Here is a 15,636-nt window from a genome sequence, read left to right on the forward strand (position 1 = left end):
GAGGTGTTTTCTTCTACCCCTCACGGGCAGCATAGGCTGGAGAGAAAACACACAAAGCAAACTTCACTCTGAATTTGCCGCACTGCTACTAGGTCAAGATTCAAAATGCTTTTCATACTTGCTCCTGGGGCAGCACAATTGGGTAGTGCCTTTTAAACTGGTCAAGAAGCTCAAGTGCAGTTTAGAAGGTTTTTAAACATAAAAGCAAAGCTGCACTTCTCTGAGTAAAAGTGAAATTTCTGGGAGATTTCTCATCAGTTGGGTTAAACCAAGGAGCAGTTTGATTTTCACATAAGGAATGTATTCCAGCTCTAAGCGTGAACACAGGTTGCCAGTCTTTGGTGCTGGTAGTTCTTTTTCCACTCTTTACTGCCTCCTTTTCCTCCTATCACTCTGTGAGAGCTGGCAGAATGCAGTGAATTAATGAAACTGCTTTTTTATTCCTTCTGTCCTAGAGTAGTGCTCTACTACAGAATAACCTGGTTTCACCTGCCACTACTGCAAGGGGAATCAGAAAAATTGGTAGGGGTTGATGTCTTTCAGGACAAGACCCTCTGAAGGAGGAAAAGTCACACAGAGAGGAAGAAAGAGTAGAATGCCCTAGTTTGGGGAACCTCGAGAGAAACTGTTGAAGACAAAAGGTCTCAAGAAGCACACCCCAGCAGTGCTGTGTTTTTTTTGTTTGTTTTTTTCTGGGAGGGTGGGCTCCCTCTGGCAGCAGTCCACTTTTCCAACAGTAAGCTGAGGGAGCCACAATAGGTTAATATATGGACAGAAGTGAGTTTGTGAACTAGCCACACTTCAACTGAATGTGTTCATCAAGGAGGAGGGAAGATTCCCTTATTGCATTACCTGTTTTGACAGTCTCAAGTTGTGCCAGGGGAGGTATAGGCTGGATATTAGGAGGAAGTTCTTCACAGAGAGAGAGATTTGCCATTGGAATAGGCTGCCCAGAGAGGTGGTGGAGTCTCTGTCCCTGGAGATGTTCAAGAAAAGCCTGGATGAGGCACTTAGTGCCATGGTCTGGTTGAGTGGATAGGGCTGGGTGATAGGTTGGACTGGATGATCTTGGAGGTCTCTTCCAACCTGGTTGATTCTATGACCATATCACATGGCAGTTTTAGTCAAGGCTGAGGGTCAGATACTTTGGATTTCTAGATACTTTGGTGATTCTTCTCATTATAAGCATTTTAGTGAAACTTCACTGACATTGGAAATTTCTGCACAGCTTTCTGGAATGAATTCTGTCGAGTTTATAAGGTAAAAGTTTAATTCAGCATTAGCACATCAAAACATCTCCATCACATTCACTCTTTCATCTCTTACAGGTAACTAAATTAAAATTCTGTCCTCATTTTGTAACCATTCAAGTTTCTATCTCTGTTTCATCCTTATCTCACGCAGATTCTGGGCTTAGTCTTCAGTCTGATTAAGAGCATTACCTTCCTTAATGCTCTCCTCTCTTTCTCTTGGTACTCCCTAGGACCTACGATCCAGATTCTATTACCTGCCCCCTTTCCTCCTGTTGTCTGAAATTGTTCTGAAGCAAGCTGAAGTCAGGAAAAATTTTTAGCAGGCTTTGCCTCATTCAATCCTAGGGTTACTCTAAAATTCCTGTCTGTAGAGAGGTACTCACAGACAACAATAAAACCCCAACACACATTCACCAATATTATAGCAGCAGGGACTGCAGACTCCAGTGGTTTATGCATGACTAATTTTTATTGGTAACAGGCTTTTGGGGCATCCATATCTGCTGTTAGCAAGCAGTAAGTGTCTGCAGAACATCCTCCCTCACTGTCGTGGAACCACAGAAATGGTATCTGAAGAGGGAAAAAAAAATGCAGACACCTTGAGTTGTCAACATTTGTTGAGATTATCCAAGTGGAGTTGTGCTGATATAGGTCAACCTGATCTGTCATTTGTTGACACAACTGAACACAACACACTTTGAGCTCCTAAATTTAAAATACTACTGCTGGGGCAAGCAGTGATGAACTGTGTTCATTCTGGTTCACTGCCTGCCTTCCTTTTCTTTTACAGCTTATTTATTTGTTTATTTATTTATTCCCCTCCCAGATTTGGTGCTACCATCATTACACAGAGGGTCACAACTACATGTGCAGAGGCCCTGAGTCAATACAAGTGAGCACAGACAGCAGACAGAAAGGAATGAACTTTGATGAACAAGAACTACAACTGCTTAAAGGTAATGCTGTTGAGTTGTAATCATTTTACTTGGCTTGCAACTAGTTCCCTCTCTCATGCTGTCATTCAAACAGTGGCATTTTAACTATGAATTTCTGTGTGGGTCTAAAACATACACTCTTATCTCCTCTTCTAGATACCTGGTCATGAGATGGGGAAAATAAAATAACTGATCAAGCAAATGAGGGAGTTGGTTTTAGAAGTACAGGAAAAATAGTAGAACTGGATTAGTAAATCATATTTCTACAATCTGAATGTCCAACCCCTATTCCACAAAGTCTAGAGAAGCTAGTTGCAGTCTCTTTGCCTCAACTTTGTATGTAGCCTTTTAAGCACAACTTCCAGGTATTAGTCTTGCTTATGGGAAGGTTAGGCTTATCTCCTCCTCCTCTGTCAGTCATGATCTCAGGGACCATCAATATCAATGGAACACTTCTGCTGGTTCCACTGATGGTGAATCAGAGATCCTAATGCAAGCTCAGACACAGATAACCAGTGCTTCAGGACAGTAAGAACATTGTCAAGAACAATGCTGATAATCCAAGCCAACTCCAATTATTCTCTCCCAAAGGGTTATACAGGAAGTTTGCTCTTCTGAAGCCTGGAAATATTTTAAGGTTTTATTTGGAGGTATTTAAGGCAAAGGGTTGAAGTAGTAGTGAATTGAACCATAGATGATGAGTGTCTTGAAAAGAAGGAAATAAAAGGGGGTTTGAGTGCCTTTTAATGCTTTCATTACCTTTTCTTGTAAAAATGCTTTCACCCCACATAGTTTTTTGTCACCTAGCTTCCCAAATAGCTTTCGGGGTTTTCACAATGGATATACTTACATTGTTCCATTCATTCCAGATTGCACTGTGATGGTTGCAGCTCCTAGTTTAGGGAGAGTTGGATTTATCCAGTTGTTGTTCCAAAGAAATTTAACCTTTGTAACTGCTCCAATGTTAGCTTCTACATCAATGAAACCTGTGTAAGTGTCGTCTGGTCGGAGGGTTCCCCTGTGAAGAATAACATTTTATGGCTGTGAGTCATGCTAGCACTTACTATTGATTGCCAGTCTTGTCAACTGACTGGCTGTGGTAGCAAAGGAGAAGAAAGAGGAGAAACAATATTTAGCTTGCAATATGGTAACAACATTATTGTCAGTTTTCCAATAGAATTCATCCCAAATCAGTGTTTGTCACAAGAAGAAAAGGCAGGTAGGCTTGGTGTGCTGCACTTCACAATGAAGACTCAGTTATAGGACAGGCCCTGTGGAGGAAGTAGAGCTTGCTCCCTGTTGCTTCTGTAGGCAGGGATATTTGCACAGAAATGAAATTTTCTTTTAATGTTTATTTCTATGATACAGAATTTGGATTCTTTGGGATAGGCAAAAAGGTTATCCACCAGCTGCTCAGCCTGGCTCTAGCATGGATTCCAACTTTGCAGTACCGTGGTTGAGTCAGATGTGCATCTGCTCTTGGGTAACTGCAGAGTACAACCTGGCTACTTCATATTGTATCAATATTGCAAGCTCTAAATGGTAGCAATCTGAGACTGGTAATGGCTTCAGCTACTACATCTCACTGAATAAGAGCCAATGCGTCTCTGCTCCTCTCCTTTGCCACCTTGCATCCCCATACTATGAAGGTGAAATTCAGCCCCAGAGACATTTGGATGTGTGATGTCTCTATGAGTGCAGAACTCTTCCTGTAGACATGAACAGAGAGATATGAGGGTGGGAGAAAAAAAAAAAACAACAAAAAAACCCCAGCAAAACCATCCAAAAGAAACCTCTACAGTTTCAACAAGGTAGGATTTTTATTTCTCCCCGTGCATTCTCATTCATCTGTCTTCAGAGGAGGATGCTCACTCTTTCCTTTATTAAAAGGCTTATGGTTCTGGAAGTAATGAGAGACTGGACAAAACTCCCTTTGCCTCTATGTTTCTTTGCTGGAGCCATGCCTGGTAGATAAAAAAAAGTTCACTTCCAGCAATGTAACTGACACAGGCCTTGCAAATGGCAGCTGGAGAGTGCTGGAGTGCACTCATAATGCAAAGATGCCTGCAGACTGGGATCATCTCATAGCAGACATCTGCTGCCAGGTATGATGTGGCATCCTTAGGAAAGTTGAAGTGACATAGCTGTCACTAAACAAAAACCCCAAACCAAAAGATGAATCCTCCAAACCCACATCAAAATGCCCTTCTTGCTTTTCATTGTTTCAGATATTGTAGTTGAAACTACGAAGTAAAATGCAAATAAATACAACAACCTGGGGCAAGCAAGCAGCTTCAGTGTGAGCAGGCAAAGTTACAAAGCAACAAAAAGGAGATTTTCATGCAGCAAGTCACAAGGTAACTGTAGCTGTAAGCAGTGGTGGCAACAACATTTTACAAGCCTGTGAGAGACGAAAATATCAGAACTCAGCAAGACCTTAGTGGGAGAGCAAACAAGTAACCTCAAAATTTGACAATTTAAAATCCTTCATTACAACCTTCTCCCTTCAAAAGTAAATGCAGAGTGACCTGGGGCTGCATTTCACAGTCTCACAGTATATCAGAGGTTGGAAGGGACCTCAAGAGATCATCAGGTCCAACCCCCCTGCCAGAGCAGCATCACTTAGGGTAGTCTGCACAGGAATGCATCCAGGTGGGGTTTGAAAGTCTCCAGAGAAGGAGACTCCACAACCCCCCTGGGCAGCCTGTTCCAGGGCTCTGTCACCCTCACTGGAAAGAAGTTTCTCCTCATGTTGAGCTGAAATCTTCTACGTTCAAGTTTGAACCCACTGTTCCTTGTCTTATCACTGTGAACCACCGAAAAGAGTCTGGGCCCCTCAACGTTGTGAGTCCAATTTGACCAGAAATAGTAATAAAAAAATATGAATTAAAAATTCTAGAAGGTGTTTTGTTGTTGTTGTTGTTGAATTTTAAACTCACTTATAGATCTGATGCTGCCTTGTGTTCCCATCACTTCCATACAGGGCGATATTTACATATCCTTTTACTTTTTTCTTTCCAGAGAGGGTCACACTCACTTTGTACCTCCAAACTGCAAAGAGAAATACAGTAAATTAGATTGTACCCAGGGAGAAACAGTCTCCAAGATATGAAGTGTTGGGTATTTTTTTTTTTTGCAGTCTGTACACTGTAGGTGAAAGCAAAAAGAAAATTCTCTCTGCCCTTCACTTTCAGCTCAAGGCTACCTCCCAGGCTGTCTGAACTTGAAGGGGTTAACATGATGCTCTCACAGGTGGATCTTGGTGCTTATTGTTCTTCCTTGGGTTATAACCATGCAAAAAAACACAATACACCAATGAGTCAGATCTGTCATGTCCTAATGAGATCGACACAAGAAATGGGAAGATATTTGGCTTACTTTCTGGGAGAAAACAAAAACCAAACCAACCACCCAACCACAAAAGTTAACCTGCAATGTGGTAAATACAATAGACCTCAGCATTTTGACCATGAAGGTGAGTGAAGTTGGGAAGCAGGCTGTTTTATAAACAAGTAGTGATACATACCAAAACATAAGCAGTGTAGGAGGAGTGTACAAAAATTCTGAAGCTCAAGGGAAATAATTTTTGTGGCTGGGAAGTTTCTCTTAGCACGCAATCAGCAAAACCAACTCTTCTGCCTCTGATTCTTGTTTCCAGAGGCAAAGGAAGAACTGCCTTGTGAGAGCTGGCATTTAGGACAGCTTAGGTTGTAAAAGAGGTCATCTGGTCCATTCACTTCTCAAAGCAAGGCCTGGCTAGCTCTTGGACTTTGGCAGACACAGTTTTGAACACCTCCAAAGATGAAGATTTCCCAGCTTCTCTGGGCCCTTCTCTCTGCATTTTAAAGACTGTGACAGTAATTTTCCTACTATTTAATAAGAAATGGCCTTGCTGCAACTTCTGTGATTGCCTATCCTCCTTTCTCCTTGCAACTTGTAGCAAAGTTCAATACATACCTCAGTGACTTCTAGTGAAGTCCACTAAATACCTCAGCGACTTCCAGACTCCATAGAGTCTGTCAAAATCTTTCTTGCACTGGAGGGCCCAAAACTGGGCATTGGTATTGGAGCAAAAGAGTTAAAAACATAAAGGACTGAAGAGCCACTGCACTGCTATGAGATTTGATCATCTGTTAAAATGAATTGTAAAACAGGAAAATAAGGAGATTTGTTTACAAGGAGTAGGTAGCAAAGGAAGCAATCAAAACTCACGAGGAAAATCCTTGGCCTCGCCAGTATTCAGGTAATATTTCTGGACACTATTTGTAATTTTTCCTTTGAATTGGTCTGCATAGTGACCCATAGATGGGCATCCCTCTTTTGGGCATGGGAAGCAGAAATCCTAGTGAAAATCAATAGATGTATTAATAACATCATGCAGCTAGCTGAGGGAAAAGAAACAAACAAAAAAGAAAGGAAAATATCTCCCAAATTACCTTTAACATAGCCACCTAACCAGCCCTGTGCCACAGCAACAACAAATTTCAAGTAACCCTTTCTGTGGCTTGAGAAAGGTCACATAAGCTAATCAGCTTTATGAAAGGCTCTGATTTTTCAGGTGTCTGTGTTTTTTTCTCATGTCATTTAGCTAAATCCAGCCACATCAGGGATATCCTTGAGGAGTCAGGAAACGGAGCAGGGAAGAAGAAGAGTCCTGCCCAGCAAATGAAGAGTAAAAAAAACATGTCCTCTTATACCTTCAGGTTGGGTCACTGTAAGCTTGTAGCTCTTTCTGTAGGATGTGACAAGCCTGTTACCTCACTGCCACTTTGGCTGTAATTCCCTATCTACCAGTCTGGCAGAGGGAAGTCCTTCCTGAGCTTGGTCTGTAAATTATTGTGCTTTGTCCCTGAGAACATCTTAAGTGACCAAAATACTTTGGTCATGGACTGACCCCAGCAGGTTTTCACATAGTATTTTGCTGCTTCTTGTTTTGGAAAGAAGATATTAAAGAGGTGTTTGAAAGCTCATCTGCTACGGAATGGGGTTTCACTCATCACTCTCTGATAAATAGAATCATAGAATCAGTCATGGTTGGAAGGGACCTCAAGGATCATCTAGTTCCAACTCCCCTACCATGGACAGGGACACCTCACACTACAGCAGGTTGCTCACAGCCACATCCAGCCTGGCTGCAAAAACCTCCAGGGATGAGGCTTCCACCACCTCCCTGGACAACCTGTGCCAGTGTCTCACCACCCTCATGGGGCAGAATTTCTTCCTAACATCCAATCTGAAACTCCCCACTTCTATTTTTGTTCCATTCCCCCAGCCCTATCCCTACCCCACAGCCTAAAAAAATCCCTCATCAGCTTTCTTGTAGCCCCCTTAAAATATTGGAAGACCACAATAAGATCTCCTCAGAGCCTTCTCTTCTCCAGTCTGAGCAGCCCCAAGAGGGACAAGCTCTCCTCCTTATCTCTACCCCAATTTGGTGCAGCAGAGCAGGCCTGGGGAAGCCACAGTAGCCCTAGCAGTATTTCAGGGCTGCCACATCAGCACAAACCTAGGAATATCCCCACTTTATTGCTGCCTTTTCCTACTTTGAGCCATGTCAGCTGCATGAGCTACAATACCTTAGGCTGTCTGCCATTTATTTCTCTGACAGATGCACTCATTTGGGTACAAGCCAGCATAAATACGTTCAGTTTCAGATGTACAGATAAAAGCCACAATTTTTGGTATGGTCCATCCTGATGTTCTGAGAAATACTTACTGAGTCTAAGTTATTATATGAAGGACAAGGATAGCCTAGAAATCCATCAGGGTAGATGATACTGTCTGAGTAATACTTGTAACTCCTCAAATGATTGCAAGCCATAAAGTCCCGAGTTCCTGTGGAAAGATGTTCCCAGGTTAGATCTTCCTTTCTGTTACCATCTGATGAAGGATTCCTGCACAGCCTTTGTCATGGCCTTTGGCATGCATCATTCCTCCTCAAAGACCTCATCATTGTACCAAAGGTAAGGTTTGAAGCCTGCTTTTGCAATGATTTGATGCTCTCAGGAATGTCATTGACTCAACAGGTATAAAGTACAAACTTGAAAAGCTTTGTGGAGACCTACTGTGCTGCTCAGCTCAGCCCCTGCTCCCCCTCCCTGCACAAACACTTGCACAAGCAGCCTGACCGAGTTTCACAATAGAACTGAGAACTGCACGAAGCAGGTCTTTTGTAGGCAGCAGTTGCATTACCATCACAAAAGAAAACCAAAAGAAAAGTATTTAACAGTGAGCTTCCTGGGGCAGTGCTGATTTGCTCCAGCTGAGGACTTCAAAACAAAATTATTATTATTTGGGAGGTGCTTAAGGAAGGGAGACTCTTAAAATTAAAATAATGAATATATTATTTTCTTTTGTGTTGCCTTTATTCTCCTGACTTGGGTTAAAAAGAAGATCACATACAACACAGTTATTTCTTTGTGCTTTAATTCCCCATTATTGATAACAAGTTTACTCTATAAAAGAAAAATGAAAAAAGAGAAAATAAGTAATACTTCCAGCTGCATTGAATAAAACCTGGAGAAAAAGGCTAGTTATAACAAATAAGTTCATGGTTTCCCAGAGTTTAAGGTGTTTGCAGTAATGTAAAAACAGCTGAAGTAATATATTGAAGGATCTCTGCAACAGAAATTTTGGTTGGTTTTTTGTGTGGGTTTTTTTGTTTGGTTGGTTGGGGTTTTTTGTTTGTTTTCTTTTTTTTTCCTAAATGTTTTGTGCAATTTAACTTTATAAAGACACATAGAACTTTTCTAATAGTTAGAGCTTTTCTTTGAGCCTCAAACACCAAAGAGCAGTGCATTTGAGCAGCTATGTGCCAATCTTTTTTTTTTTGCTGAGTAAAAATAGACACAATGACATTGCCTTAATACAACCCAGATTGCAACAGATAATTAAAAAAATAAATATGTATTAATTGCTCTATCTCAGAAGCATTGCAGCTGGAGATATCCTCAGAGAAGCAGTTTGCCCTACTCTACCCAATACTGCTGCTGGGCAACTAAACAGGAACAAAGTGCTGTTGGAGACCCTTCAAAATAGTTGGCACAGCTTCAGTAAGTTTGGTTGCTGCTCTTAGATGCTTTAAATGAAGCATATTTCCCAGAGGCAAACCCTTTGTCTTGTTTATTTTTTGAATAACCTCTGGAAAATGGTGTGTTTTGGGCACATGAAGAGTTCCACTGCCTTCTGCAGCTCTCCTTGCTGGTGGAGGCACCAAAAGCTAATGCAGAACACCTGAAAGCTAAGTGGTTACACGTGAGGGGTGACACTCCCCTCAGTTGGTAATGTGATCAAGATACTTAACCTTCCCAGATGCCATCCAGGTCTACAATCTGTGAAAGAGCATTCTTCTCACACCCTGGCATTCTCTCTCCTCCGTTTGGATAGAAGTCAAGATGTCCTACAGCTGTGCTCATGCCGAAACCTGAAGCGTTTAAAGCAGGTAAAAGCACATTTTAAATTAATATCATCTCATAGCTAGAGCTGCTGGCTTGAAGTTTGTCTGTGCTTGGTATTTAGGAGATAAGCTGTTAATGATCAATGTGATGTATTTGTCCTGTCTCTCTGCACCACTCAGCACAACTGAGTCTTGGTGAAAGGTTAGGAAACTTGAGTGCCAAGGACATAAACAGTTGGGTATTAATACAGTAGAGCTGGCTACTCACCTAAGTAAGGGATTGTGGGAAGTGAATCTGTGTGGATAACATCAACAAAATGTGCATCAGATTTATCCAGTCTGACTTCAGTCGGGGTGCCTTGAAAATAAGGTTGAGCAGGATCCAGTCCTGGAAAAAAAGAGACTAGTGTTCTGCATAGGTAAAGAGGTATGGATGTATCATTTTGCATAGCACTGTGATTGTGTATAAGAAATGTCACACTGAGAGTTGCCTGTTGTTCCTTGTACTTAAGTAGTGTAGGCATTGGTGAAATGGCAATGTGTGTTTTCTCTTACCAAGTGCCTTTTCTCCCAGGAAGGAGATAGGGTTACCTATACGAAGCCAATTAAATTTACTCATTGACATCAATCCTGAATCCAAACGCTTGGGTACATTTTTTATTTATTTATTTTAAAATTGAACTTCCCTTTTAGAATGTTGCTCAAAATGAGGTTGCTGTGTCAGCATCCCATAGAACTGACCTATCTGCATGGTTTCTACAACACCTTGTTTGAGAGCACTCAAAGAGGAATTGATGCTGATAGCACCCCACATTCTGGGAGGTGTTGAAACCCCACTGCCTGCTTCTGGCTCCAGTCAGATCTTGGAAATCCTCAAGTTTAGTGATTATAATCTTTGCTTTTGATTCCAGTAGAAAACGGGATTAATTTTCTTTCCAAATTGCTGCAGCAATTCCAGGAGCTTGTAGTGTCTTGCAAATTGCAGTTTCTGCTACCTTGTACTCACATCTCTTTTTGTCCCTGGGCAGCAGATTTGGATTTGCTTTTAGACTGAATTTTGTAGGCTATTAGTACAAGGCTCACCAAGTCTGAAATCCCTCAGGAAAAGTAACAATTGAAAAGGGCTGTGTTACTAATATCCAAAACTGTCTTTTGTGTATGAAAGGTCATAAAGGTGCTTATTTGACTGCCATTTGCTTTCTTAAAGAGTTAATAAAAACACTTTGAAGAAGATGAGGGCTGTGCATTGAACAGTGTGGGGACATGGCAAAGGGTTGTGCTGTGGCTGTGCTCCACTGATGCTCCTGCTGTGGGCATAGAGCTGAGACAGCCTGTGCTACCCTGGAGCTTCACTTTGCTTCTTGGCCCTATGCATTGTCATCATTTAAATCTTGCAGTGTTGCTCTGTGAGTAGAAGCTAAGCTCTATAATGTCTGCATTGGCTGAAGCACAGCCCACAGTCAGATCAATCAGAAGAGCAAATTAACAGCAGCATATTGTGAAGCAGTGGTGTCCTCAGCCTGAGCTGTGACTTCAGTCCCTGCCTTACCAGTTATTCTTCCGATCCCTGGCTGCCTCTTGCCAGCCTCACCCGCCGCATGCGCTCCAAGGCTGTGGCCGATTATGTGAACATCAGCTGGAGAGTAATCGTACTCTTCCTGAGAAATAACAAACATGACTGCATCTGTTTCCAGCAGCAACAGGGAAGAGAGCAAAAAGGGGCTGAAGAACTACTTTTATTCTGACTACAGGCTTGAGAACTCCTACAGGATTTCAGCATCTGTTTGCCAGTCTAGGTACTTATATCCAATGTACAGATTTTTCCAAAACTCCTTATTCAGCTGCTACCCTCATTTGGGGGCTGATAAACCTCTAGACAGCTCTGGTAACAGCGTCCTGAGAGGCTCTGTATCCATTTTACATCCTAGACCCACTAAGACTCTCAGGATGCCTATCTGGCTTGCAAGATGCAGCCAGGCAGAACCTCTTAGTTGCACCTGGCAGGTCAGGCATCACATGCAGCTGGAGCAGGGCATAGAAGAGAGATGCCTTCAGCCTGTTTTGGACAGTATTTCAGTGGCTGCAGTGCAGATGTTGAGAGTGAGACACAGAAAAGGGTACTCCTAGACCCATTATGCTAAATAATTTATAGTTCTTTTGTGAGACATGTCTGTTAAAAGCACTTAGATTGAAAAGAAGGCTTCAAACCAAGCATTGCTTTGCACATGAAGCTGGCTAAGAAAGGGGGCATATGGCACCTTCTGTAGGTTGAGGCATGCACAATGGTGGGTCCTATGTATTCCCTGGTGGTATTTCTCACCAAAGGTTTTCTGGCATTCTCAAGAGCTATTTGGTAAGTCGTAAGTTCTAAGCTATAAGTTCTGTATCTGTGAAAGGGCAGTTTGCTGTGTCCAGTATCTCTGCATATTTAAAACTGCAGGTTTTACATTGGTAACGTCTGTGGAATAACTGTTTGGGGGTGTCCTGTAGAAATTCATATCCCTAAGCTGCCTAACCAAGTTGTTATAACATAGTTCTCTAACTTTTAAAAAAGAGAATCTGTTTCCAGCACAACTTCTAAAGTGATCGTTGAGTGGCACAAAACGTTTTCTGCTGGCTACATTCATGATCATCCCAGTATCACAGTACATTAGAGGTTGGAAGGGACCTCCAGAGATCATTGAGTCCAACCCCCCTGCCAGAGCAGGATCACTTAGGGTAGTCTGCACAGGAATGTATCCAGGTGGGTTTGGAAAGTCTCCAGAGAAGGAGACTCCACAACCCCCCTGGGCAGCCTGTTCCAGTGCTCTGTCACCCTCACTGGAAAGAAGTTTCTCCTCATGTTGAGCTGAAATCTTCTACATTCAAGCTTAAACCCGTTGTTCCTTGTCTTATTAGTGCACATCACCGAAAAGAAAATGGTTCCCCTCCGCCTGACACCCACCCCTCAGGTATTTATACACATCATCATGACAGATCCTGAACAGTATTTTTTTCCCATATCAGCACTATAACCATAGCTTTATAACCAGAAGATTCTTACCATAAGAACATCTACAAAATAAGCAACTTCAGCACCCACAACACGGATGTTGTTTGCTGCCTGGGTGTACTGGCATCTCGAACCTTTTTTCCAGTTTACACAGATGCAGTTCACGTCTTCCACGCTAATTATCCTCTGTTTAGTAAAACAAAAGTGAAAGCTGAAGAGACCCATAGTAAATACAACCTGGCATTGAATCACGTTGCTTGTAACAGCTCAGTTCATAAGTGTTGCATAAATTTCTATGAGAACATTTAGAAGGACCAAAACCTTAGTGTGTAAATGTGGTCGTGCCTGCTCACACCGTGCTGACGCAGGGACACAATGTGGAGACAGGGAATATGCTGTAGGAATGGCCACACCATCACTGCAAATAGCCACAGCAGTGGGTTTTTGCAGTGAGGAAGACAATACAAACGCTTTCAATCTTTAATTTCAGTCAGATTTTGTATGTAATGTTAAATAAGAGCTCTACTTGTAGTCGTTCGCTGAAGTGATATCTAAAGTACTTCTTTAATTAAAATCAAGAGGGTTTGTTTGTTTAAATACAGATTTGTAAGAAGGATTTGTTTTCATAAGAGGGTTTGTAAATTGCTGGTGTCACTGAACATTCATTTCAGTTTTGTGGCTTTATTTGGGAATATACTGGCAAATATTTTATTGTCTGCCATAAAATCTGCCACAAAATCTGTAGCTTTGCTCTTCTGCTCTGACCTGAATTATTTGGCTAATTGCATTTTGCTTTAGCAGTTTTGGTAGATTTATTCTCCTTTGCTTTATATTCAGACATGATAAAGCATCCAAAACAAGTTACAATTGGCAAAAGATTAAAAAAAGGCAATAGAAGTGTGTGTGACTATGTTAGAGGGGGTAAAAATTAATGTGTTTATAAATGCAAAGGAACATCACAGGGACAGGATTTCTCTGTGGTACCTACCTTGCATATGTCTGACAGCCAGTCTTCTTCTCCATGGTCTATAAATCCATGAATGATAAATCTGGTTATCTTACTTGCATTAAAATTTGATGAATCAATTGTTGAGGCATCAACTGCAGAGATGTCCTGTTGTAGATATTAAATTCACACACTTTAAAATCTGCTTTCTGTAAATAGCTTATCAAAATTACAAAGACCTGAAGCATTCTCATCTGTCTAAAAGTTATGCATTGTTCAATGCATCTGCAAGGGTCCACAAGACTATTCAAACCAAGTTTTGGCACATATCTAAGAGAAGACAATACTTTACTTTTAATGTGTTTTCATCTTATCTGTTAAAAAAAAGAAATCCAATGATTAAAAAAATTCAGTTTCCCTGTGCTGCTCAGTGGCCAAACAGAAAATGTGAGGGGGTAGTAGGGCTTTTTGTGAGGGATGGAGGAGGATGAGGGTTCTGCCCTAGAGACCTCACTAAGGAGCTGGAAGAGGATGTCTCTTGAATAAAGCTGAGGTTTGCCTGTTTCTAACACTTTCCAGGCATACAGCTGGAGTGCCTATTTATTTACTCCTTTTTTTTATATTTGATTTACTAATATTTAAACTGCAATAGTTCTTACTTGAGACAGAGTAGGATTTTCTTTTGTGTACAAGTGGAATCGAGTATCTATTTTTTCAGGGCTCCAAGGTAACTTAGAGATTGGTCTTTCAACAGTCTCAGACCATGGGTGATCATCTGTGAAACATCCAAGCCTTTCATAGCAAACTTCTTTGCCTGTAGCACACAGATAAAATCAATAATAGATTAATGAGCAGAGAAGTGGAGCAGGTTAGTCATAACTCCTAGCATCTCTTCTCTGGAGGTCTCCTGGCTTCTTGGAAATCTTGCAGTTCACAGAAAACAAAGACCAGCAGTTACTCTCTCTAAGATATCCAAGGACTACAGTTTACCCCTGGGAAAGAAGCCACTCTGTTAGTCATTGACAAAGTATTCAGTGGAATTCCTCCGTGGGTATGTTGTACTGTACCTTGAATATCTTTCCTCAGCTGTGTTTTGCCAAAGGAAAAGACAGCTGGTAAGTTTCTCCTAATACCAAGCCATGATACTACAAATAATCAGCAATAACCTGATACTGTGCTGAGCTTGTACATGACTACACTGTACATGAGAAGTCTTACACAAGCCAGTGGCTTCTGCTGAGTATAAAGCAGTACCCTCACTAGTCTGCCTCTGCCTACCACCCCCAACTTTTTCTCCATTTCCATCACTAAGAAGAGCACAACAAATTTGCTATGTTTGATAGCGCAGTAGCTTTGCTCTGAGACAGAAAACAACAACGTTTCTTGCACATTTCCAGGGTGGGACTTCCAGAGTGGAGAAGAGGAAACACAAGACATGCACACAGGTACTGTACAGGAAAGTGGACAATATAACCTCCATCAATAAGTTTTAAGGCACCATACTGTAGAATAGTACCTCAGAAAATATAAAAGCGTAGAGACTATATAAAAGTGTAGAGATTATATAAATACAAACTCTGTATGCTTACCTTCTGCTGCGCTGAGCAGAAGTGCAAGTATCCAAATTTGCAGCATCTGGAACAGTAGAAAAAGAAGCAACTAGAACTGGCTAACTCACTTGATTACCAAGGATGAGGAGAGGCTGAGGGAGCTGGGGGTGTTTAGCCTGGAGAAGAGGAGGCTCAGGGGAGACCTATTGCTGTCTACAACTGCCTGAAGGGAGGTTGTAGCCAGGTGGGGGTTGGTCTCTTCTCCCAGGCAACCAGCACCAGAACAAGAGGACACAGTCTCAAGCTGTGCCAGGGAGGTTTAGGCTGTATGTTAGGAAGAAATTCTTCACAGAAAGAGAGATTGGCCATTGGAAAGGGCTGCCTAGGGAGGTGGTGGTTTCACCGTCCCTGGAAGCGTCTAAAATAAGACTGGATGTGGCACTCAGTGCCATTGTTTAGTTGATTAGATGGTGTGATAGGTTGGACTTGATGATCTCAAAGGTCTTGTCCAACCTGGTTGATTCTGTGATTCTGCTGTTACAGTGGAGAGCTGGAATCTCCCTC

General features: G+C 41.8%; 1 protein-coding gene across 1 annotated transcript; it reads right to left on the bottom strand.

The window, feature by feature from the left end:
* Positions 1–1,759: 1,759 nt before the first annotated feature.
* On the bottom strand, positions 1,760–15,157 carry LOC128968258 (inactive pancreatic lipase-related protein 1-like). Its single transcript, XM_054382655.1, has 12 exons — positions 15,112–15,157; positions 14,182–14,336; positions 13,565–13,690; positions 12,628–12,762; positions 11,134–11,242; positions 9,853–9,972; positions 9,492–9,611; positions 7,905–8,023; positions 6,401–6,530; positions 5,128–5,239; positions 3,039–3,206; positions 1,760–1,823 (listed from the first exon to the last, which is right to left on the bottom strand). Exons 1-12 carry the CDS (start codon positions 15,155–15,157, stop codon positions 1,760–1,762), a joined length of 1,404 nt encoding a protein of 467 aa, XP_054238630.1.
* Positions 15,158–15,636: the final 479 nt, after the last annotated feature.

This window comes from Indicator indicator, chromosome 7, assembly GCF_027791375.1.
Source record: "Indicator indicator isolate 239-I01 chromosome 7, UM_Iind_1.1, whole genome shotgun sequence".
Taxonomy (NCBI): domain Eukaryota; kingdom Metazoa; phylum Chordata; class Aves; order Piciformes; family Indicatoridae; genus Indicator; species Indicator indicator.